The 24,024-nt window shown below is 54.1% G+C and overlaps 1 protein-coding gene across 1 annotated transcript in view; it reads left to right on the top strand.

Annotated features, from left to right (window-relative positions):
* Lrpap1 (LDL receptor related protein associated protein 1) overlaps window positions 1–24,024 on the top strand; it is a 37,591-nt gene that overhangs the window by 4,347 nt on the left and 9,220 nt on the right. Inside the window, exons 2-3 of the mRNA XM_015481716.2 lie at window positions 17,219–17,329; window positions 23,131–23,275. Coding sequence (XP_015337202.1) covers window positions 17,219–17,329; window positions 23,131–23,275 — 256 coding nt within the window. The remainder of the gene's footprint in view (window positions 1–17,218; window positions 17,330–23,130; window positions 23,276–24,024) is intronic.

The following is a 24,024-nucleotide window of genomic DNA, read 5'->3' as shown; positions in this document are numbered from 1 at the left end:
GCAGAGCAGAGGGAAGGAAAAAACGTCACTGCGGGGATCCAAGCCCAGGCCAGGCCGGGGGCGGGGCCAGCCACACCCAGTGCGCGACCCCACCCGGGGCCAGAAGCCCGTGAAGCAGCCTGGGCACCCCAGGTTTCTGGGAAGCCAAAGCAAACCCTCTCCAGAGAAGGCATTTTAACCCCAGGCCTCAAAGCAATCCCACAGACACACCCAAGGAGCCAGGGCCTGGGCACCAGCTCCGCGTCACTCCAGGGAGAGGCTGAAAGTAAGCCGGCAGACACCAGGAGAATCACCACCTGACAGGAGGGGCTACTTGTCAATGAGAAATAGACGGGCTTTAAACATCAGTCTGTGGCGTGTGTTTAAAGAACTGAAAGATCAAAAGCACAAGGGAAGGGCAGAGACCACCCAGACCCGGGAGCCGAGTTCAGGAGGCAGTAGACATTAAAATCAGGCTGAATCAGACACCCCAATGGGCCAGCCGTAGGGAGGAAGGGCTCCCAGAGCAGGACACAGAGGCCCAGGCCCGGGACGAAGAGGAGCCGCCCGAGCTCCCAGCCCAGGCCGCCAAGGGCAGCCCAGGGGCGCGGTCCGCACACCCCCAGAGGGGGATGGTGAGCCGTGTCCAGTCAGGGGCCACTCCTAGGGGACACTGGCTTCAGAGGTAAGGGAGCAGGACAGAAAAGGGCGAGCCAGGCCCAGCCGGGAGTCTTCAGCTGGTCCCCCAGGAGGTGCTGGGTATAAGGCCCACCTTGGCATTTGGACACCCAAGTGAAGGAGTGGCCACTAGTCAAGGGTGACCCTCAGAGGCCTGACTCCCAGCAGAGAGTCACACTGGCGAGGAGCACCCCCTGCTGAAGTGGTAAAGGGCCCAAAGTTCTGGGTGGCTTCTCCACAGCCAATGGAAGCCGGAGAGGCTGGAGTCCCACCTAGGAGGCCGGGGAAGGTAAAGGCCCATCTGGGGTTCCAGACTCCCAGATGCTATCGAGAGCACCTGGCACCCAAAGACCCTCATTGAAGGACCAGTAGGGCTGCCCTTCAAGGGAAAGCAGCACCGCCTGTAAGCCCCATCTAGGACTGGGTGGGGAGGGAGAAGGGAGTGAGGGCCACATGGGGAGATCCAGGGTCCCACTGTGTGTCTGCCCCACTCCCCGCAGGGCTAAGAATGGGGGCCAGACGACCACACACCAATCAGATGCCAAGGACTGGAGCAGCCCCAAGTCCCCAGGCATGGTCAGCCATGCTGGGTGCCCAGACGACCAGCCCCCAGGGACGCTGGCACCAGGACATGACCTCATCCTGTGCTGTTCCAGGGGTCTTGTTAAAGGAGAGCGACCCACAGGCACAACTGGAGGACCCATGGCAGAAGACGCCTAGGGGCAGCGCCGTCCCAGGCAGGACAGACAGAAAAGGCACACTAGGGAAAAAGACAGGGAACCTGAATGAAGCCTGGACTTCGGCTGCTGACAATGCACCAGGGGGCTCATCCGCGTGACCAGTGTGTCCTGCTAACATAAGGTGCCGACGGGGGACAGCCAGAGTGGGGAACGTGGGAACTCTGCCCTACCCTCACAGTGCTCAATGGATCAAAGCTCTCACTAAAAATCGAAGTTTAGAAACTAGAGTGTAAAATAAAACAGAATAATTTTGTTTGGTGAGCCTCCCGGGTCCTTGCAGAGCCCCTGGGGTCCTGTGGCCACAGCGCGAGAGGAAATGTAGAGGGTGCACCGTTGTCGGTACAAAGGGGCTCTGGTCAGTTTCCTTAATCCTGGGGGCAAGCTGCTCCCCTGGACCCCAGAGGCCTTGGGAAGAGGCTCCCAGACTGTTCCCCCCTCCCGAAGGGTGTCCCCACCGCACCCACCCGCTGCCCTCTGGCACAGTGACGAGGCATAGGTGGGTACGAGGCTGGGGAGCTGGGCTCCTCCCCGTGCCTCCTCTTGCCCACCACTTGTGGCCCACCCGCCGTGGCAGGGAGGAGTGGCAAACGGGGGTGGGCTCCACCTGAGCTGCATTCACTGCCCTCTGCAGCCAGCAGGGCATGGCCCTCTCTGCCTGAACCTGGGGCCAGCTGGTCCCTCCCACTCCGGAGCTGGCCTTCCCTCCAGGACCTCTGACCAGGCTGTTAGGAACAAGGGCTGAGCTGCATCGTGACCTCTGAGGGCACCTCCTCTGTACAGAATCATTAAAAATCACTTTACAACTGTGTTGCTACAAAGATGAATATAACCTAGGCTGCATTATATTTTATTTTGGTTAAAAAAAATTCAAATGTTTTTGTGGCTCCTAAGAGTCTCGCAGACCCTGGGGCCAAGCCTCCAGTGCCGACGGGTGGCGGGGGCTTCCAGCTACCTACTCCTTGTCCTTTCCTCAGATGGGAACTCAGAACAGAACCACGGACTGTCTGCTGTCCCCAGAAACTCTCCATCCCTGGTCCAGGCTGGGCATGGCCAGGCCTGAGTCACCAGACCAGGCGACTAGTCTCCCTGGCAGCCAGAGAGAGCTGAGTGGCGGCCGAGCCAGCCCAGCGCCCAGAGGGACTGAGGTGCCCCGCGGGCCACGCCTCACCAGACCTTCCCCAGCCACCCCGGTCAGCTCCAGGCTCTGGCAGCTACACCCAGCCCAGCCTGGAGCTGCCTTCAGGCCACAGTTGAGGGTTCCCTGTGCTGATGGTTTGTATTTCCCTCCAGGAGAGACAGAGGTAAGAAGAGGGCATGCTTGGTGGCCATCTCACCGCTGGCCCTGTACCTCTGGGCCGTTGGAACAGCTCTCCAGCATGGCCTGACCCTGGCAGCCAGAGGAAGTTCCGAGCCGTCACCCTGTGCTCTCTGAATCTCCCAGGGGCCCCTCGGGGCCCAGCTTCTGGATACCTGGTACCAAGGAGCCCGCAACACAGGACAGTGAAGGGAGAAGAAGCTGGACACCTCCCCGCAGCCAGCTGTTCCTGGCCCCCTGCCGTGCAGAAGGACTAGGGAGAGGACACTGTCCCCAAGCCCATAGCGGCCCTCAGCCATTGGCCCTTCTAGTTCCGATTTCCAACTCTTCCGTTCACCGACTGGCCCCAGAGGACTCACGAGGCCCAGGTCCCTGTCACCCGACCGCTACCTTCACCCGGCAGGAACCCAGACAACCCTGCGCAGTTCAGGTGGGCCTGTCCCCTTCCTCCTGGACACCTGGCTACGCCCTCAGGGGTTCTGAGGGCCCACCTCGCTCTGAGACCTCCGTTGTCGGGTGGAGGGTGGACTCTACCAGCCCTGCAGACACCTGGCCTCGTCCGCGCCTCTGGCTCTCTAGTTTCCACCCACTCCTTTTTGGTCACTCCACAGTGCCCTGGTCCCCTATGGGAAGGGACAGCCTCACAAAGTGAGGGGCTTCGCTTTCCTCCTACCCTCATATAGGCTTCGTCCAGACTCGCCTGCCACTCCCCTGACCCTCACCCTGACCTTAGGACCATCCCCTATTCCATCTGCCAGTGCCTCCCATGACCCCTTCTGAGGTGGAGGTGGGCGATACTGTCTGGGATGCTATTCCTCACACCAGGAGCCCATTCACATCCGCCTCAAACCCCCTCCCTTGTCTGCCCAGTCACCATGCGTCTCTCTCTCCCCGCCGGGGATTGGAGCCCTCTGGGTGGCGGCCTGAGGGCCCAGGACAGTTACCAGGCGCCTTCCATTCCCCAGCGCTCTTCTTCTTCATCACACTCCAGTGTCATTTGGGTAAGTGACTTCCCTCCCCCACACAAGTCTACTCCTAGAGACAAGTCTCCTCTCTAGAACTTAGATCTTGGCCCAGCACCAAGATTCTTGCCCATCCCTTCCCCTTGGTGAGTTCCCTCTCAGGCCTTGGTTCTCAGACTCCAGTCGCCATGGGGAACCCCCAAATCCCACCCGACCCTCCTCTCGGCTGCCTCCTCGCCCCCTTAGCCCCACTCTGTTTGGATCCTGATCTAAAGGCCCATCGACCAATTCAACCTTCCAACCTTCATGACTTTTTCAAGTGCTCAGGAAAATGGAAGGAATCCCTATGAGCAGCTTTCTCCTTTCTCCACTCTAAGCCTTCCCTTGGCTCCTCTTGCTCCCCGCCCAGCTGCTACAGCTCTGGACTCCTCCAGAGACCCTCCTTCTAGACAAACTAGGGACCCAGAGCTCTCCTACATCGTGAAGCCCTGGGCAGCATCTCCCTGGCCAAGGATTCCAGACCAGAGTCAAAGACCCAACCGTGAACCACCTTCGGTCACAGGACTTCCCACCCCTCACCCAAACTGGGCGTTCTAGAGTCAGCACCACCCGGCAGACACCCCACACCCCTAACAAGGGTCCAGACGCCACCCCTTCCCAGCAGGAAGAAGCTACAGAAGATTGATCTACGTCTCTGTCCCTTAAGGGGCCCAATAACAAACAAAAAAGGGGGGAATGTGAGGTCCTTGCTTACAACTGGATGGCCATCTTCAGTGGCAGCTGCCATCTTCCCACCCAACCCCTCCCTCTTACCAACCCCGTTCTTAACCGGCCGCATTAGGACCCACCTGGCTCTGATTCCTGAGCCTCCCCATGAAAGTCCCAGAACTGAATCCCACGTGGCCTCTCTCCTATGGAGACGTGGCCTTTACGTGCAGCTCTGACGGACCCTCGTGTGGATCCCTGCCTGGTCTCCCCCCTGCGCTTCTTGCTCGCCCGTCTCCCGGTCCCTAGCTTTCCTTCCCATTCACTCTGAAGATGGCCTCCCCACACCACATGCTGACAGATGTCCTCTTGCCCACAGCCAGGACTCATGGCGGCTCTGAGCATAGCGTACACACTAACGGTCCCTGCACCCTGAACAAGAGGAGGTCTGATTGACTCTGTTTCAAGCACCTCATTTTAAAAGGAAGCAGCGCCTGGTGCACTTTTCTGACGGCCTGCGTGTACCATGGCAGAAGCCATTTCCGTTCCCACTGGGCGCTCGTGGGGGCTGCAGCCTCTGCTCACGTCCGTGCGTCTCTGAGGGCCGCTGGGGTCCCCAGGAGCTCCAGGCTCTGTCAGCCTTCCTGTCCTTCCCCTGGTCTTACGGAGCCGGTGCTGCCGGGTGCCTGCAGCTTTAGCCTGCACTCTCGGGTCACGAGGCTGCAGAGATGGTCTGTGCCTGGTGGTCATCTGCACAGGTGACTGACAGGTCAATGCTATTGAAAGGAAAGCTGAGTGCTCCTCCAGCTCCCCTGAGACGACAGGCTTGGCCTCCCCACGGCTCCAGGGGAGGCGCCGCGGTCCATCAGGAGGCTCGGGATGAGGGGAAGCACTGGCCAGAGCCTTTACTGGGGCTCCCGTGGGAAAGGCACGGCAGGTGGGAGAAATAGGTCAGGACTGGCAGTTTGGGTCATTCTGGGGGGCTCTGGGGCTGTTCCCAGTTGTCCAGCACCTGGACCTGGGCTCCTCTAGGGTGAGGTGAATTGGGGCCAGAGTCAAAGCCTGCTCTGTGTGGTTCTGGGCATGGGCTCCAGTTGTTGGAAAGATGAGAGCAACTCTGGCCACGAGTTTGGCTTTGTGCTTAGTGGATACAAAGCAGAGAAACCCCAACTGTAAGAAAACAGGGAGGAGGAAGAGCCAGAGGGGCTGGTGGACAGGAGGGTGAACTTGGATTTCCTCTCCTCCTTCCCTGAGTAAATCAATCCTCAGCCAAAGCCAGGAACACTCTCCTGCACTCAGGTCCTGTGGACATCCCAGACACGGGTGAGCACCTGATGAAACCCCATTTCTCTTCTTAAGAAAGTCTCAGCCACCCGAGAAGAGAAGGGCACATTGCTCATCTGATAAAGCCCCAGAGCTGTGATCCCAGTTAATGAGGAGACGCTGAAAGCCCGCCCTGCCATGTTGGCGAGGAGACAGTGCTCACCAGCACCACTGCTGTCCAAGGTCAGCCTGGGCACAGCAGAAGCACCCTGAGTGCATTAGTGGAGTCAAAGTCAGAAACAAAACTCCCTGTCCGCACAGGTGACATGACTGCAAGTGCCAAAGTGTCAAAGAATCCACAGAGAAACTGGGAGAATTTACAAGGAGTTTAGTAAAGTTACTGGACTCAAAATCCATATGTACAATTTAGTTTATTTTCATGCATTCTCAATAATGTTGGAAAAATAGAATTTTACAAAAAGTCCCTTTTAGTAGCATAAAAATATCAAAAATCTAGGAATAATGCATATGTTAGTCAGCTTTCCTTTGCTGTGACAAAGTACCTGAAATGATCAACTTATAAGGAGGAAATGTGTATTTAGGCTCATGGTCTCAGAGGTTGTGATCCATGGTCACTTGGCCCTGTTGCTTTGGGCCTGTGGTGACATTCATGGTGGCTGGAGTGCATGGCAGAGGAGCTGTTCGCCTCAGGAAGCAGGCAGAGAGGGCAAGGGGCTGAGGTCCAGTGTCCCTTTGAGGGTGCACCCTCAGTGACCCCAGTACTCCCACTCTGCCCCCCCTCATCCCAACCCTGTGGCTCCACAGGCTATGAGTAAGCCTTCAATACCTGGCCTTTAGGGAGTATTTAAGATCCAAACCATAACATCCACAAAATCACTATAAGGAAAATTATAAGATGTTATTAAATAGATGCTTTAAATGTATGGAGATACCATGTTCATGGATTAGAAGACTCAACATAGATATTCCCCAAACTAGTTCTATCCAAGTTGATTTATAAAACCAAAGAAATTTCTACCTAAACCCCATGTTTTTTTGTGGAGTTTAAAATTAGTATGGAAGTGTGAATCCAATCAAGTGAACGTCAGTTGCACACCAGGTACTGTGTCCCGGGACTGTCCGACATTGGGTGCCTGAGAGAACACTGCAACAGTTCTCTGCCTGGTGGAGCCACATGCTCACAAGCCAGACACACAGTGAACAATAAGTGATAAATAAGCAATTCTACAGTGTGGGAGACAGACTCAAGATGCTGTCAGGGTGGGCTGGATTGCAGAATGAGCAGGGAGGCCGGAGTTGGCATCGCTGAAGTGGGCATTTTCAAAACACAAGATCAGCAAGGCAGTCTTGAAGAGAGAAGAGGTAGGGACGCGTCCTGTCAGATATAGGACAGCGTGGAGTCCGCACGCGGAAGACGAGGGAGGAGTGAGACTTTGCAACAGTGGCTATGGGCCGACAGGCTGTGGCCAGGAGGGAGAGTGAGACGAGATCCTACATAGAACTGTCCTCCACGATCAGTGTCAAGTGCGATGGAGGCTACACGGGAAAGGCCAGGAGAGCACAGTCCGAAGATGACCTGGGAATGAATGCATGTCTGCCCTGGAGCCTGGGGATTTCTTAAGAAAGACACAGAAGCACAAAGAGAGGAAAATCCTGACGATCACAAGCATGTTACCATGTCTGTTCTTCAAAGGGGACGGTGGTAAGAGTGGCACCTTGGGAGAAGAGAGTCGTGACTGAAACCCCCAAGCCCTGGTGTCCAGGGTGTGTGGAGAACTTCAGGAAGCCAGTGGGAGAGGAGGAACCCCAACAGAGAACCCCCAAGGAACTGGACTGGGACTTCACCGGGGGGCAAATTTGAGCCAGTGACACAAATGATAAAGGACTCCAGTGCACTGGTCATTGATTTGTAAACTAGCAACTGCAAATTCACCTACAGTGGGATGCTGTTCCAGCCCACCAGTGGGCAGCAGGCTGGGCGGGGGGACAGCACTACACTGCCCACGGCAATAGCTTTGGGAAATAACGCTCAACTATCTGTCAAAGCTGAGGAAATGCAAACCATATGATCCAGCAATTCCATTTCTAGGTAAATAAATACCCCCAGAGAAATTTAAGCTCATGTACACCTGTTCTTAGCAGCATCGTAGACAATGCTGCTCAGAAACAAAGCACACCTGCAATCCCAGTGACCTGTTTCGACATAGAATTCTCCACAGTGTGGATATGTTCTGTGCTATAATAGCACTTTTTGTGGGGCCACAGCTGAGCATCTCTGTGGTTCTCACTTGGTCACCATGGACTGGACAGGACAGGCTGGAACCCAGAGGGTCCACCACTCCCCCTTGCTTCTTGTTGAGGGAGTAAATGACTCAAGATTTTTTTCAAGTTAAATTGAGAGGTGAGCCTGGAGCAGGCCCTAGGAAGATCCTCTGGGGCCTGCTGGTCTTCCCTGGGCCCAAGCCCCATGCCAGGGCTCCAAGTGAGAAGCCAGCCCTCCACCTGGCCGTCTCTGACCTGACAGAAGGCCCTGCCAGCCTCTCCTCACTATGCTGACTGATGCCCAGAGGTGGAGAGAGCTCTGAGGGTAGGATGAGCTCCTCAGATTCTGCCCACAGCACCCCACGAGGGCTGCAGATGCTGACAGGTTCCCTTGGATCAGGGATCTCGGCAGCTACTTCAGACTCTCGAGGCTCTGATGCCCTGCTCAGGACCCCAGCCAGGTGTCCTGTAAGGGTAAAAGAAATTGAAGTTAAAGCGTAAAAGTTAAAGGGTAAAAGACCGGGTGTTGTAAAGTTTCTAAGCTGCAAGGTCTGAGTTAAAATGTAAAGGATTAGGTATTGTTAGGTTTCTATGCTACCTGCAAAACCCGAAATTTCTGTAGCTGTTAAGACAATGCTTAGAACCGCCCAGTAAATATTTCCCCTGACTATTTGGATTGTTTAATAAGGGCTCTGTGTGGTCACACATAGGCATTGCAGGGCCTGGACCAATCAGTTTAAATGTAACCCCCTCCTTAGGAATGACCTATCACTCCAGCCTGACCTGTTCCCGCCAATGAATGAACCAATCATGTTTAGGAGCTGTTGTTCAATTTTCCCGCGCCTCATGATGATTTGTTCTGATGTATACAAAGCCCTCCGCCCTCCCCAAAAAGTGTACTTAAGCAGTGCTCAGCCCCTGCTCGGGGCTCTGGGCTGCTTTCCCTTCTTTGAGTGGGCACGGAGCCCCAGCATGCTGGTTCAATAAATCCCCCTTCTGCCAATTGCATGAGTGGTCACTTGGTGGTCTCTTTCTCCGACGTTTCGCGGGACCCTTACAGTCCCACCTCCTTTCTGTCTGGGGACTCTTGTTAGACCTAAGAGGCTCGGGGGCCAGGCCACACAGGTGAAGGGAACCTCAGCATTTATACTTATTTTTTTATTTTTAATATTAAAGGATAGTTTAGCCCAAGAGCAACTCTGACTTTACAGTCACTGCAGTATGGTGATCATTTCCTGGACCTCGCATGTAGCTCATAGATTTACATAAGCATGTGTAGTTCTTTAAAATTCTTGCCCCAAACTGTGAACCAACCTTTGGAACATATTCTACTAATGTTATCTTCTGTCTTATCATCTACCCTCAGGCCTCTGTGGAGTTCTACCTGCATTAGAAAGGAGAGCCCCACCTGTCCACAGATGGCTCCTGCCTGCTGAGCGCAGATGCTCTATAGGTGACCTTGGGCGCTCCTGGGAGGGAGGCCTCTCCTTGAGAAAGGAGAGGTGAGATGCCTTTGCTGTGCAGTGGGACACTTCCAACCTGGAGCAGACCCGTGCACAGGGGAAGCAAGCCACCCCCCTGGGTGGAGTCTTTCATCTGCAGTTTCTACAGAGGCCTTGGTGTGTGAGCCCTGGGGCAGGGCCTTCCTGGGTGTTCTGCCTGACACACAGCAACTGGCCAGTAATGTGACCTAAGGTCAAATCCCTGACCGTGGAAACAGGCTTAGAAACAGGGATCTAAACCGGAGGGGCAGATGAGAGGAAGGAGGAGCCACACCAACCCAGCCCCAGCCGGAGCTCACAGCCTTCTGACCTGGAGGAGTGACCTCACCTCACCCTCTAACCCTCAGCCTCCCCTGTGAAGGGTGTAGCCCTGCCCTCACCAGATGCTCCCTGCAGAGTGCTCGCCCTACCAAAGCTGGGGGTACCTGGGGCACCTGTTGTTCTCCCACCCTGAGAACAGAAGGCCTGCTGCAACTGCCTCTCAGTCGGGCTGCTGAGCCCAGGGAAGCCTGTGACCTTCCTGAGGCCACACAATGCCACTCTCCTCATCTGAAAAGGGGCCACTCCTGTTGGAAGTGAGGAAAGGTCTTTCCCTTGTTGACTTGGGCACTGGGCCCCTTAGCAAAGCTTGGGGGCTGTGGGCAGCACCAGGTGCTCCAAGGACCGTTCCTGATGCAGCAGCCTGAGCCCCCACTTCACCCTGGGCCAGCGCTCACTTACTGCAGCTCCCAAAGTCATATTCACAGAGGAAGGACCCACACACCTGTCTCTGTGGGGGAGGCCAGGGAGTGGAGGAGGATGAACTCTTACAAAGACAGCAACTTTTTTAAAAATATGTTTTCAGTAATTGCTGTTCCGTGTCAAGTTTCAGCCTGGTGGGAGTTTCATGTCGGAATTACTAAGTAGGAGTTCTTAACAGACAAGTTAATCACCTGTGTAGGGGCGAGGTACAGAGCCAGAGTCCCTGTGCCAGGGGAGGGGCTTCCTGGGGTCTGCCAGCCCAGGGATTCTAGGCAGGGTGGAGAGCCACCGCGGGGGTGGGGAGCAGGGGCAGGAGGCAGGGGTTGGGGGGACCACAACCCTCCACAGCTGCACACCTTGCAGGGAGGCTTCAGGCCCACCCTGTGCCTTAGGACGTCCATGCCCACATCTGCAGAAACATGAGGGAGAACATCCTTTGACCTGAGAGGCCTGGAGCCTGGGACAGGCAGTCTAGAGCCACCTGCTCTCTCCTGACCTCAACTCCAACCCTCTTTAGCAGCAGCAGATGCCACCTGGGTGTCTCCTGGTGCTGTTCTGGATCTGAGGCAGGTAAGAGATACTCACCACCTATTCCTCCACCACATTGTCACCAGGGGCTTTGTGGCAGATTTGGCATATACTATGACAGGACCAGGAAACGAGGGAGGAATTCATCATGCATCCCTCTACCTATCCACCCACCCCCCCATCCATCCGTCCATCCATCCGCCCATCTGTCTACCCAACCATCCACCCATTTACCCATTCCACATTCGTTCATGGAGACCAACTCTGAGTCAACCCTGGGCTAGGCAAAGGAGACCAAGGTGCAGGAAACACAAGTCCTTATGCTCAGAGAACACTTAGGCCAGCGGCAGGGAGCCATGGACAGAAGCACCAGAGGAAGATGCCAAGGCCAGTATGTGGTCCCCTCCTGTGGGGACAAGTGAGGGCCAGGGATGTTCGTCTGATGGAGAAAAGACTTGTGGGAATTTGCAGTTGCCACTGAGAATGTTTGGTGTCTACCATAACAGCTGGGAGGGGCAAGGAAGGTCTAAGGGATCGCCACGGTGGGGGGGGGGGGGTCTGGTATGGTAGAGTAGAGCAGCAACGCTCAGTCCCAGCTGCAGGACTGTGAGGTGTGGTACTCAGGACTTCAGCTGGAGAGAGGAGGTGCTATCTGCTGAGTGGGTGCTCAGAGCTGTGTTCCTGGCAGACTTTATAGCTCTAGGCCACAAAGTCTAGGGCGTGGTCACGGGAGTGGGTGGCTGAGTGGCTCTGAGGTCCAGATCATCAAAGCAGAGCACCCAGGGTTTTAGAGGCTCACTCCCCTGAGACCTGAAACCACCAAAGGTGATAAGAGAGGAGTGCAAGCTGTCACCTGTGCACCATGAATTGGAATGCATGCTGCTGTCACATGCAACTAAGTAGAACAAGTAAATTAAAAAAAAAAAAAAAGTTGTTTAGAAAGAGGAAAATTACAAAAATGAAGATTTGAACTGTCAGTATTTTTAAAATGTGAATGTTTACAAGATATTTTTCTCATTTACTTAATTGCTAATAATGTCGAACATTTTTTCACACATTTCTTGCCTATTTGTACTTTATCTTTTGAGAGGTGTCTGTTTTGTTCATTTATTAAATGGGTTATTTGGTGCTTAAAAAAGAGAGAGCGAGGAGTGCTAGAGGTTGGTGCTGAAGAAGGCCAAGGTACAGCCGAAGGTCTGGGGTATGAGGAGGATGCTCACTGATGGTCACGAGCTCAGGAGGGCATCGGGGAAGGTTTTGGCACAGTGGGATTCACCCAGCCATAGCTGAATGGACTTCTGGGTGGTGATTGTGGGCAGGTGGAGCCTGACTGGAGGAAGTAAGTGGGGGGAGGGGGAGTGGCCTTGAACTATATTAGTCCTGGTCCCTTCCCTCCCTTATCTGTGTCCCATCTTCCCCCAACCCCAGGAGCAATGTTTCTCAGCCATGACCTTCTTCCACCATGTTCTGCCTCACCTCAGGCCAAAGCAAGGCAGTGACCATAGACTGACACCTCTGAAACCATAAGCCAAAATAACCTTTTTATCCTCTAAATGGTCCTGGTCAGGCATTTTGATCACAGCAATGACAAGCTAACACAGGAGAGGTGGGGAAGGGATCAGAGAGGGGATACACAGAGCTGCATGGTCAGGGGTCACCTGGGGGGTCTGAGCTGGACATTCAGAGAAAGAAGCATAATGAGATTAGCCCTAGGGTCTGGAGTGGCAAGAAGTGGTGGGAAGCAGTGAGGCTCTTGGGTTTTGCCTGGGGGGGCAGCTGAGGGTAGTCTTACTTCAAGGACCCACTTGGGGTGCTGGCGGAGGCCTGGAAGCTGGGCCCTACATGTCTCCAGGCAATGGTGGCTAGCAGAGGATGGTGGTGATCTCAGTGCCCACCCAGATGCCCTGCAGCAGCTGGATCACCTACCCCCAGCTGCCCGCTGCTCACAGCTGTCTCTGTGGGGAATTGCCTCAGCCAGAGGGAAACTGCCTGACCTAGGAGGTCAGTCTCCAGCATGACCCAGTGGCCTACTGACAGGAAGGGGACACACAGTGGCCCTGGCCCCAAACAGGGCAACTGGGAGATATGATTCCTACCTCTTAGGCACCCCTTGGATGAAGCTGAAGAACCCTCACACTATTGAAGCAAACAAGTTCCCTTCACCTGGTCCACTCCACCCTCCACAAATCACCCACCAACCCCATCTCAGACCCTGCTTCCTACACAGAGCCCATCAGCTGCATAGGCAGAGGCCACGCGTGACCTGGGCTTTGCTCTCCCTCGGGGCCAGCCCCTGCTGTGGTGCTGTGCTCTCTCCCTGGCCTCCCTCACCTGGTCTGCAGCAGGACTCCTCCGGGTGTCCCTCCACCTGGCTGCTGGGAGCTGCCCTGGGAGCTCCACCTCCCTGCCCTCCCTTTGAGAGCTGCCCACCCCATCCCAGGGCGTCCACTGCTCCGTGTCAGCTCCCTCTCCTCTCTCCTGACCCCTCTTCTGAGAGCTGGATCTACTTGGCTAAATGCCCTGGAGAGCTCCACACACATCCAAGGGAGGGTACCCTCCCTGCTTAAAATGTAAAACCGGCCTCTCTCTTCCTCCGAACACGCTCTTCCCCACTGTTCCCTTGTCCTGGGAACGTCCCACCTGCTGCCTGGCATCAGTCCAGACTTTAGTCACTGAATTCAGTCCCTTCTACCCTCACATGGCTGCTCCACCTTCACCACCTTGGGGCATCTCTCTCATCCAGGTCACCATCATCTACCACCTGGTCTCTGTGCCTTCTACATGAATCTGACCTGGCCACCCCCTGCTCAGGACACTTCCAGGGCTCCCCATTTCCTCTGGACAAAGTCTTCTCTCCAGCAGCACCCTCAGTTCCTCCAGGCCGGCCTCTGCCTGAGCACTGCCCTGCCTCCTGGCACTGTGTTCCCACCACAGGACCTGCCTCGTGGCCACCTGGCACTCACCTGTCCATGGTGCCTCCCTGCCATTGCCTGGTGAGAACAGCATTTATATTCCAAACTCAAGGACGAAACAAATTGTTCTTTGGCTGTAGTAGGATGAAATCCAGAACCAGTTCTCATCCACCTGACCACTCAGCAACAATACTGGGGGCTCCTGAGAGTTGCAGATGCAGGTGCCCACTGGACCAAGTGCCCTTCGACAGCTGGAGTAAGCCAGCCCCCGACACCTGCTTCTGAAGATCAGACAGTCCTGAACAGCGAGGTGCATTCTGCTCGGAGAGTTCTGCTTGGAGACAGGCCGGCAGCCCTGCTCCTCTCCTTGAGCAAGAAATCAGCTGGCCTGTGGCCCCTTCCTTCACAACTGGACAGCCTCACTCTCTGTCCTCATGGGGGCTCTCCCGCTGGGGCTTTCTCAGGGCCATGCTTGTCCACTTTCCACATCTTTCCCCTACCACTTACAGAGCCAGGTTCTACGCAGAATCCTCAGCACCCAGCAGGGGCTGGGCATGGTGGAGGCTGGGGCCTCGAGATAGTTGAGCTGAATTGAGAAAGTGAAAAAAATGTTAAGCCCTGTAGGATGAGCCCAGGAAGAGAGTAGGCCCTCACCTGGACCCCTACTGTGTGTCAGGCCTCTGTACTCTTGCATTAACTAAGGCGATTTTGTAAGATTTTTAAAAATATATAATGGGGCTGGGGATGTGGCTCAAGCGGTAGCGCGCTCGCCTGGCAGGCGTGCGGCCCAGGTTCGATCCTCAGCACCACATACAAACAAAGATGTTGTGTCCGCCGAAAGCTAAAAAATAAATATATATTTTAAAAAAATAAAAATATATAATGTATACAAATTAGTCTTTCAGTGTGAACACCCAATTTGAAGAATGACAGAATGCACATGCGTACCCACCACCCAGGTCAAGAAATCATACATGGGCAGTACTTTAGTAAGCCTCTCTGCACATCCACCTCCTGCTATCCTCCTTCCTCCCCTAGGCCAGGGAACCACTATTCCAACTTGAATCATCACCTGATTCACAGCCTCATCACCTGTGTCTGCATCTCCTACCTAATGGTGCTTAGTTCTGGAAAGCTGAGCAGGGCACCCAAAGGTGGCTGTACAAGAAAAGGGGTCCCAGGACCCTACACCACCAGAAGACCAGGTGAAAGCCAAGGAGAATGAGGCTTTCCTTCCAGTCTGGCCTCCATTTCTCTGTGGGTTCTCAGGGGCCTTTCTGAGGATATCAGGAGCAAAGGACAAAGGTGACTTGTCAGAGCCAAGACATTTGAAGGCTCTGATGTGGTCCAAGTACCAATGGTCAACAGGAATATGCACAAGAAGGGGCCAATCTGGAGCCTCTTCTTCTGTAGCTCTCAGGACTATGGTCAAGAAAAACATTATGTCAGGAGAAATGGGTGGCCTCTGCAGTTCCAAGCATCAGGAACTGGGGAACACGTTCACGTGAGAATTTGAGCCAGGCCCACGTGAGCATTGTGTCTTTAGGTTTAAAAATGTGAAATAATGGTAAAGACAGCATTTGACCTGTCTATCCCTTGAGTAATCTCTGCCACAGGTCACCCTCCATGACTATCCTTGGGGAATTCCTTTTCTTCCCTCTCTCATACGGGATCTTGTACTTGTATCCACGTCTTCCTCTTTCTTGTTTTCTCACTTTGGTGGAGCACTTGTGTGTGTAAAATGTCTTTTATTGAAAGACTCTCATTAAGTACTCTCATATTTTCTTGATAGTTTGCTTGGTTGGGTGTAGAATTCTAGATTGGAAGTCATTTTCCTTCCAGATTTGCAAGTTACTGCTCTGCTGCTTTCTTACTTCAAGTGTTGCTGTTGAGAAGCCTAAAGACATTTCTGCCTTTTCCATGTAGTTATTTTTCTCCTTTAGAGCTTATAAAAATCTTTTTGCCTACAATGTTCACAAAAATGTGTTTGGGTGTTAGAGGTCTATTTTCACTCATTGTGAGCAATTTGGTGGGTCCCTTCAACCTCCCAACTGTTCACCCCCTGTAGGTCTGGAAACTTGTCTTAAATCATTTCTTTGATAGTTTATTTCTCCCTATTTTATCTGTACTTTCTTTGTGAAACTTTGTTAATCAAATAATACTTCTCCTGAATTGGAGATCTAATTTTTTCCTTATTTATTCTTTCTTATTAATCATCTCTTCCTGATTTTAATCCACTTAATCAGCATTTTCTTCAAAATCTTCCTATCATTCTATTTGGCTTTTGGTTTCCAAAACTCACTGTTCTCTGACCTACATATATTATTTTTATATATTATACATAACATTATACATTTTATACATATATTTTCTGTGTGTGTGTGTGTTCCGTGGGTCTCTGTGAGGATAATAGTGATGGTCATTTTTCCCAATTTTTCCTGTGTGTGTTTTTCCCTTTGTTTGGTCTTGTTTTGTTGTTTGTGGTGCTGGGGGTCCATCTCAGGACCTGTAAGGCAAACCCTTTACCACCAAGCTACACCCCCAGGTCCTACCTACATGGTTTGTTTTCGCCCAGTTGCTTTTTTGCTGTTGTCTGTTTCCATTTCTCTTCTCTTTCACATGAGGAGCTTCCCTTAAGAGTTTTAGAACCCTTGGCTGACTGCTCAAGACACGGAGTGAGGGGTTTAAAAAGCTGATGGGAAGCTACCTGCATGGTACCTACATCTTCAGACAGGCAGTCTAAACAAACAAGCAAACAAAACCAGCCAGTGTCCACACACCCATATGGCTCCCACTTGGGAGAACAGCTAGACAACATTGCCAGACCCCGCTGCATCAGGTGCAGCTCTCTGAGCAGACAGGGCTGGCCTATTTTTCACCTCCCCTGGGGTTCCTCAGTGGCCAGCTGGAGCCTGGGATGCTGTGTCCAAGTTGGGATCCTGGACACTGTGTCGAAGACGGAGCCCTGGACGCCGTGTTGAAGACGGGGGTGGGGGGCACCTGCCACGCACCTGCCGCAGCGCTGTCTCCCTCAGCCTAGTCCCCCTGCCAGTGTGCGTGACCTGGCCGCTGTCCCCACCTGCCACATTTCAGTAGATCCACCGACTGAACGTCGGGGCTTGGCGGTGCCCTGGGGCAGAGTGGGAGCCAGAGGGAAGGAGGGAGCCACAGATGCGGAGGCCTGGGGGCCGAGAGAGCCCGCGGTGAGGACATCCTGACGGTCTCAGGGCCAAGGGGCGCTGAGGACAAAGCGAGGGTGGGCGTCTGTAGGGGAAAGCTGCGTCCTATACTTTTCCAGGAAGGGCTGCCCTGTCTTGAGAGCCATCGTGTCGTTTTGTCCAGCTGTTTGTTTGTCCCAGGAAGGAGGGGAGGCTCGGCCTTCCTCTCTGGGAGCCAGCAGCTAGCCCACTGTTCCGCTGTTAATACCCGCTTTAAGGTTAGGTCAGACTGACCACGATATCAGCGTAGACCCTGTGAGAACGGATGTTCACTTTGACCCTGGTTCAGGTCTGAAGGACAGGTGCTCCTCACCAGCTGCAGCTGGGCTCTGGTGGGTGCTTCTGGGAGCCAGCCACCCCCCAACCCCCCCACCCCCGTCTTCNCTTGAGAGACGCCGACCACTCCGTCACTGAAGAATGAGCCCGAGTCGCCCGCGAAGAGCGAACCCGGGGAGGAGTTCCGCATGGAGAAGCTGAAGCAGCTGTGGGAGAAGGCCCGGAGGGTGAGCGGGGGCCGGGGACGGTGGGCTGGGGCGGCCGTGCCAGTCAGCCCTGGCCAGGTTCCTGCGGCCCGCAAGCTCTGCCTCCGCGAGGTCAGGTGGGCACCTCCACCTCACCTGCCTTAGGAAGGGGACCCTGAGGCAGCGAGACTTGCAGAAGTCCTGGGAGACCTTGGGTGGAGCTGCGCCGCCTTTAGTGCAGCTGGAGGCCTGCCCCCAAGGGTATCCACCAGCTTGGTCCTCGCGCGCCAGCCTCCCCTGCCCAGCGAGCTAGTTATCCCGAGTGAGGCAGAGCTAGCCTTTGGCCTTTTGCAGGCCTTTGCCATTTGTTCTTTATGGAGAAAGAATTAAAACAGGTGAGGTTGGACACGGACGTTTCCAAGAACAGCAGAAGTCCCAGGAGCAGGCTGGTGCTGGTTAATTTGGGTGAGGGATACAGAGAGGTGGAGGGTAGGTCAGCTTAGAATTCTTGAAACAAAAGGCCCAGGGAATGCTAAACTGGAAGTTAACAGGTATCTAATCAGATCTCTTCATTTTGGAGATAAAGGTACCAAAGCCTAGAGGGGAAAAGGCATCCCAAGGTCAGCCATCTTCCTAACTGGAATGACCCTTGGCCAGCCACACTCTACATTAACATAAAAGCTATTTCATTTTTTAGGCATGGGCTCAAGTGTATGAAAATAGTTATTTACAAACTAAGACTCACTCTTCTGGGTCTCAGGCTCTTCATCTTTAAGTAGAAGGAGGTCAGATTAGCTCTTCCTTTAAGTAGTCCAGTTTTAGCATTCTTGAGTAAATAATTTGCAAGATAAGAATAAATTCTGGAAGAGAGCAGACTCTCTGGCCGTGGAGGAAGAGTAGTGAGGGAGGATTGGGAGGCTGGCTGCAGGGGACGCTGCAAGAAGGGGAGTTGTGTCCAGTGTGTATAGCCCTGTAAGCCCTTCACAAGATGCTCCTGTCCCAGCTTCATTTCCAGCCAGTGTCCTGAGGTTCTGCTGGAGAGGACCTCGGTGTATAGTGTTTGGCCTACAGAGATAGAGATGGAGACAGCACTGTAGGCTAGAGAAGCATAGTGGTTTCCTGGAGGAATGGGCCAAGGACACAGTGGGGTTGGATGTGGCAGGACCATCTGAGCAGCAGGGACCAGGAAAGTCTAGAGCTCAGGATGTGTTTTCAATGGCCCCCGCTGCCCACTCTGATGGGTGTGCTGAGCCAGCCACTATTGGCTGGGTGGAGTTTCCTCCGCAGGGTGAGATTAGAGAACCAAGAAGACACTAGTCTGAGTTGGAGACAGTGTTGGGAAAATGTACTCTGGTGCCCATGAACCCAGAGGCTCCCCTTGCTTTGGGAGCTGGCCTAGGCCTTCCACTTGCCCATCTAAACATGCCCCAGGCCAGCCTCTGCATCTGTCAGCCTGGGTGCCTTTCTTAGGCCTCTGGCAGGGCACCTGTCCCCATACTGCACTGCACCATCTCTGGGTTCTCCTGTGCTTTGGTATCAGGCCAGTCTATTCTCCACTGTCTTCTGTGGTCACTGCTGGGTGCCAGCTCCCCTTGGCCCTGTGCAGGCCTTGGACCACATGACCTTTCTGGTCCCTCTAGCTCTGAAATTCTGCAGTCATGTGTGCAAACCTTTTCCACTGAACCGAATGGGAAGTTCTTCCAGGGTGGACTTCTGTGTTAGGGCATCTTGTGTGTCTTCCCACTTCCAGAGAGCCTAGTAGTTGAGGACACACTGACTCTTGCTGGTTTTCCTTCTAGACATGGAAGGGTGGTGGTAGGAGCTGTGGCCAGGTACTGAGTCGCCTCAGGGCAGCCAGGAGGAGTGTTCTGCTCAGGCCCCTGTAGCCTTGGGTCCAAGGTGGGCTTAATGCTTCTACTCCTACTACTAAGAGCGCTGGATCCTGGGGTGGACAAGGCAAGTGAGTCTGTGGTCAGCTTGAAGAGGGTGTTCATGTGAGGCAGTAGCTCACATCACTTCTCACCCACCACCTACCCGCTGCTTTAGGTGGGAGTGAGGGGTGCTGCAAGGCCCTTTTTGAGTTGGGGTCTCTTTGTATTCTGTGGCAGAATCAGATGGAGCATGGGGGACCAGCGTTCTCAGCCTCGTGACCTTCCTTCACTGGCCAGAAAGATTTTGTCCTTTCTTATTTGCTTGACAAAAGCATTATGCATTTTTTGGCTTTCTAAATATATGGTTGTATCATAGCAGACAACACTATATAGCATGTCATAGTATCTGAGGGTCAGATAATAAGTGTGACAAAGCCATGTGCCTCACCCTCATTCTGACCCTCTTCTTGAGGAGGTCAGACCCACCCTGAGACTCCTGTGGGGGCGGAGGTGAGAAGATACAGAGAGTGTTTCCATCCTGGGAGACAGTCCATCCTAGCTTCATACCCTGACTGAAATCACCCCGTCCCCACTTCCCAAATGTCCCTAAGCAAGCTGAGTCCTGTGGTGTTGTGACACACCCAGTGTGTTGCAAGATGCCAGACTCCCAGCCCAGGGCTGTCCTTAGCTGTGGGGGAGGGGTGCTTCTGTGGCAGCTGCCATATGCCCACAGACACCTGGGGCTTCTCTTTCTGAGGAGCAGGCTTCCTAGGTCTGAGTAGCACCCCTGCAGTAAAGGTGCACTGTCACCCTCAGCCTGGGAAATGGGTCTTTAAGCTCAGAGTTCCTATTTCTGACACAGATGAACATCTTTCACCTCTGACACAACCAAAGTAGGTATTGTCCTTAAAGGTCAGGTGCACAGAGCAAAGGACCCAAGAAGCCCATCCCTGTTGCCAGATGTTTCCATTTCCTCCTCCTTCGTGCCCTTGGAAGGGCCCTGTGTCACACTTCTCCAGGGACTCCGAGGAAAGGGTGGTCACAGGACTGGCCATGGCCTTCCTGCCAGCAAGCCCTTTGTCGAGGGACTGAGCAGCATGAGAGGGTGCTGCATGCCAGCTGTCTGCAGCGGCTTGCTGCTTGGCCAGTGACTGCCTAGCCAGCAGCAGCGAGGTTGCCTCGTGGTCAAGCCAGCACGTGGGCAGCACCTGCTGCTCTTTGGGAGTTGAGTGGCCATCTTGGCAGCATGGGTGCTGGGCACACTACCTGCCCTGTCTGAGCTGTGCTCTGCACATCTCTGCTTGGCAGAACACACAGCCCTGGCCCTAGGGGCCAAGGTTTGAATGGACTCCAGAGACTACACATTCTGGGCCTGGGTTTCTGGGGACGGGGGATTGAAAAATCAGAAGGGTCTGGAAAGTTCCAGAGCCCCACTGGCTCCTAGGCACACAGAGGATTCCTGGGTGGCACTGGGGCTTCCAGGGAGAGTGACAGGCAGCTGGGCAGCTCCCTAGGGTTTGTGCTCTCCCTAGGGTTTGTGCTCACCCTCGGGGCCGTTGGAGGTGGTGTCTAAAGGGCAAGTTCTGTCTTTCCATGCTCTGGGCCGCCCCCTGTCTGTCTCCTGGTTGTCAGTTATTTACTCCAGGACTTAATATTTGACAGAGTCTGCTTTTGTTGTGTTTATTTTTGCAGTGCTAGGCTTTGAACCCAGGACCTCATGCATGGTAGGCACGTGTTCTCCCCCAGCCCTAATGGATTGTTTTTTGCATTTACTTCTCTTTAACTAGTACTTCAAACTTGATGGGTTAACGTCTAACTTTAAAGAGAGAAAGGAATCCTGAAGTGAGAGCCAGGTGTTTGCACGTGACCTGCTTGTCTCCCTCCCAAGTAGAGCTGACAGCTGCTGGTTTTGTGGCTCTGGGCACTGTACCTTCAGCCCTGAGCTTGTAGGCAGCTATATGTCAGAGGATAGTGGGCATGTCATGACATTTGAGAGATTTGGGTGGTAGGTTTAGACACTGAGGTTTGGGCCTGAGAAGAGAACAGGTGACCCTGGAGCAGATGGTGGCCCCCCTGTGCAGTTCCGCTTTTGCATCTCACAGTGTACCCCCCCATGTTCGCCCACTGACTCTCTCAGAGCCCTGGGAAGGTGGGCAGGGGGTGCGAAGCCCACCACAGTTTGCAGGTGAGAGTGCTCGTGCTTGAGTCTTGGAGGAAGGCTGTGGCCCAGGTCCTCAGCTCTGCCCTCCAGCGAGGCACCAAGCAGCATTGGTGAATACCTGGACCCTCCCCAACAGCCCCAGAGAGGGCAGATCTGGCGTGAGGGCACTACCAGCCCTCCCTGCAGAGCAAAACCAGAGCCTCGGGCTGGGTTGTGGCTCAGCAGTAGAGGGCTCACCTAGCATGTGTGAGGGGCTGGGTTCAATCCTAAAAATAAACAAATAAAATAAAGGTATTGTGTCCAACTATAACTAAAAAAATATTTATTAAAAAAAATAAAAATAAAAAACAGCCTCAGCCGTCTCCTCCCCGCAGCGTCTCCTCCCAGCAGGGGAGACGATGCAGTGTGTAGGGAATTAGAGATGGAAACAGACCTGTCTATTATTGCTCCAGAGTTTTGTGTCACAAATAGAAAATAAGTAAATGTGGGCTTCGGATCAGAAACAGGGCAAGGGGGAGCCGCTGTGCTGTGTGGTGGCTGGGTGTGTCAGAACAGTCGAGTCTGGCTTGCTCTCCTGTCTGCCCCCACTCCACCCTGCCTCCAGGGCCTGTGTCCTGCTTCTCTGGGAGCCCACAGATGAGATGCAGTCAAGTCATTCCAGGGTCTCAAGGGCACGCTGCAGATGGGCATCCAGCCTTCAGCAGGGGCACCCGATAGAGTTCAGAGGAGAAATTATTGGACAGGCAGGGCCAGGTCAGAGGGTGTTGGAGACAACAGAGAAAGGGGTTCAGGGTCAGCAGAGAAGTCATTCATTGGAGAGTGGGTCCTGGATGAGAGGAGGGAAGCACCAGCTGTGGAGGGGCGGAAGATCCCCCAGACCCTGCCCCTTTCCCTGCTGCAACCTGCCAGGCAGGACAGGTGGGTTATACCTGCAGGGTTGGCTTGCCAGCAGGTAAATGAAGGGGTTATTATTAATATTATTTCCACTCCAGATATCAGGGTTCCCTTTCAGAAGTGTCCTGGGCTCACAGGAAAGCCTGATACACGTAAGAGATGGGGATTAAGGGCCCTGGGAAATGAAGTAGGAGAATCAGAGGTTGCAGTTGTTTTGGAGGACTTGTAGGGGTCTCTGCTGACCGTCCCCCTCCCGTTGCCCAGGACAGGCTAAGCATCTGGTAGGGAGTCCAGTTCATACCCACTGCAGGTGCTCGGGATCTGTGTTCCACATGGCCTGGCTCTGTCTCAGACGTGGCCAGTGTCCTGGGACAGTTGTAGTTCTGCTTGATTCTGGTTTTTAAAATTTTGTTTGGAGGACTGGGGGCGTGGCTCAGTGGTAGAGCACTCACCTAGCCTGTGGGAGGCCCTGGGTTCAATCCCCAGTACTATCCTCAAAAAATATATGTTATTTGGATTTTATTTTCTGTAAATTCAGTCTTCTCTGTGGCACTTTCAGTTGTTTTTTCATAGTTGTGCAGCATGAGCAAAAGGTAATGCGTTTCTTTACCAGGCCCAGCCCCTCATTGGTACCCTGTTTTCCTGGTGAAACTCGCCGTGTACCAGCGGGGAGGGAGGGACGGTGCCTGTCACAGCAGCCCCAGCCTCTAGGCAGCCGCCATCAGGGGCGACCTCTCCATGGACTGGGGTTTCTAGAGCTCGGGCCTGGGTGGAAGGCCGGCTGTCTTTAGAACCTCTTGCCCATGGCCCCAACTCTGTCCCCTCTTGTCTGGGGTCTCCTAGTTGCTACCCTTCTCCCAGGTCAGCCTCAGGCTATGTCTGCCTTGGTCACACATTGCTCTGTTCTTGTTGGGCAGCTGCATCTCTCTCCTGTGAAGCTGGCGGAGCTCCATGCCGATCTGAAGATTCAAGAGAGAGATGAGCTCAACTGGAAGAAACTGAAGATCGAGGGCCTGGACGAGGACGGGGAGAAAGAAGCAAAGCTGATTCGCAATCTTAATGGTGCTTGTTTTTCTTCTTACAGTGGGGGGGGGCGGCTCCCCAGCCTCAGCTTGCAAGCTCGCCCCCAGGGGCACCTTGGCCATAGTCTCAGGCCTGTCTGTCCCCTGAGTGCTGTTGGCACGCTGGAGGAGGACCAGGATCAGAGTTCCAGACACACAGATGCCCCGGCGGCTGACGGCCCCGAGCTGCATGGCCTGGAAACAGGTTGGGGACACGGTTCACCCAGGCAGCCCGAGGGGGATGCAGGTCCCCTCCTCAGTCCAACAGGAGACTGTTCCTCCTCAGGCCTCACTGAGGTGCTGACTCCGGTCCCCCCTTAACAGACTCAGGGACGGATATCCTGTGTGGAGTTTTCTGCCTCCAGAGCCAGTGCTGTCCCCAGCCGTCCCTCTCCCTGCTCAGGCCTTCAGAGCTTCGCCACAGTACGGTGTCTAGGTGCGCCATGGCCCAGCCTCATTTCTCCCATTTTACAGGCCAAGTTCAGATTGTGTATCAGGAACACAAAATCCACATGCAGCAGCAGAGGGCCATCAGGCTAGAGGAGACACACCTGAGATGAGTCGGGGCAGATGCACTTCGTGCAGCATGTTGGGGAGGCCACCCTCTTGGGCAGGGCAGGAGCCTGCTGTGGAGTTTCCCGCCCCAATTCCACCCCATCAGAAGGAACTGGGCATGTATAGGATGGAGGGCCCTGGAGCTGCCAGAGCCCTTCCCTTCCAGAGGAACCAGCCCTGCCCTGGTGGACAGGA

This window comes from Marmota marmota, unplaced genomic scaffold, assembly GCF_001458135.2.
Source record: "Marmota marmota marmota unplaced genomic scaffold, marMar, whole genome shotgun sequence".
Lineage (NCBI taxonomy): Eukaryota > Metazoa > Chordata > Mammalia > Rodentia > Sciuridae > Marmota > Marmota marmota.
This window is presented reverse-complemented; position numbering and strand designations above follow the sequence as displayed.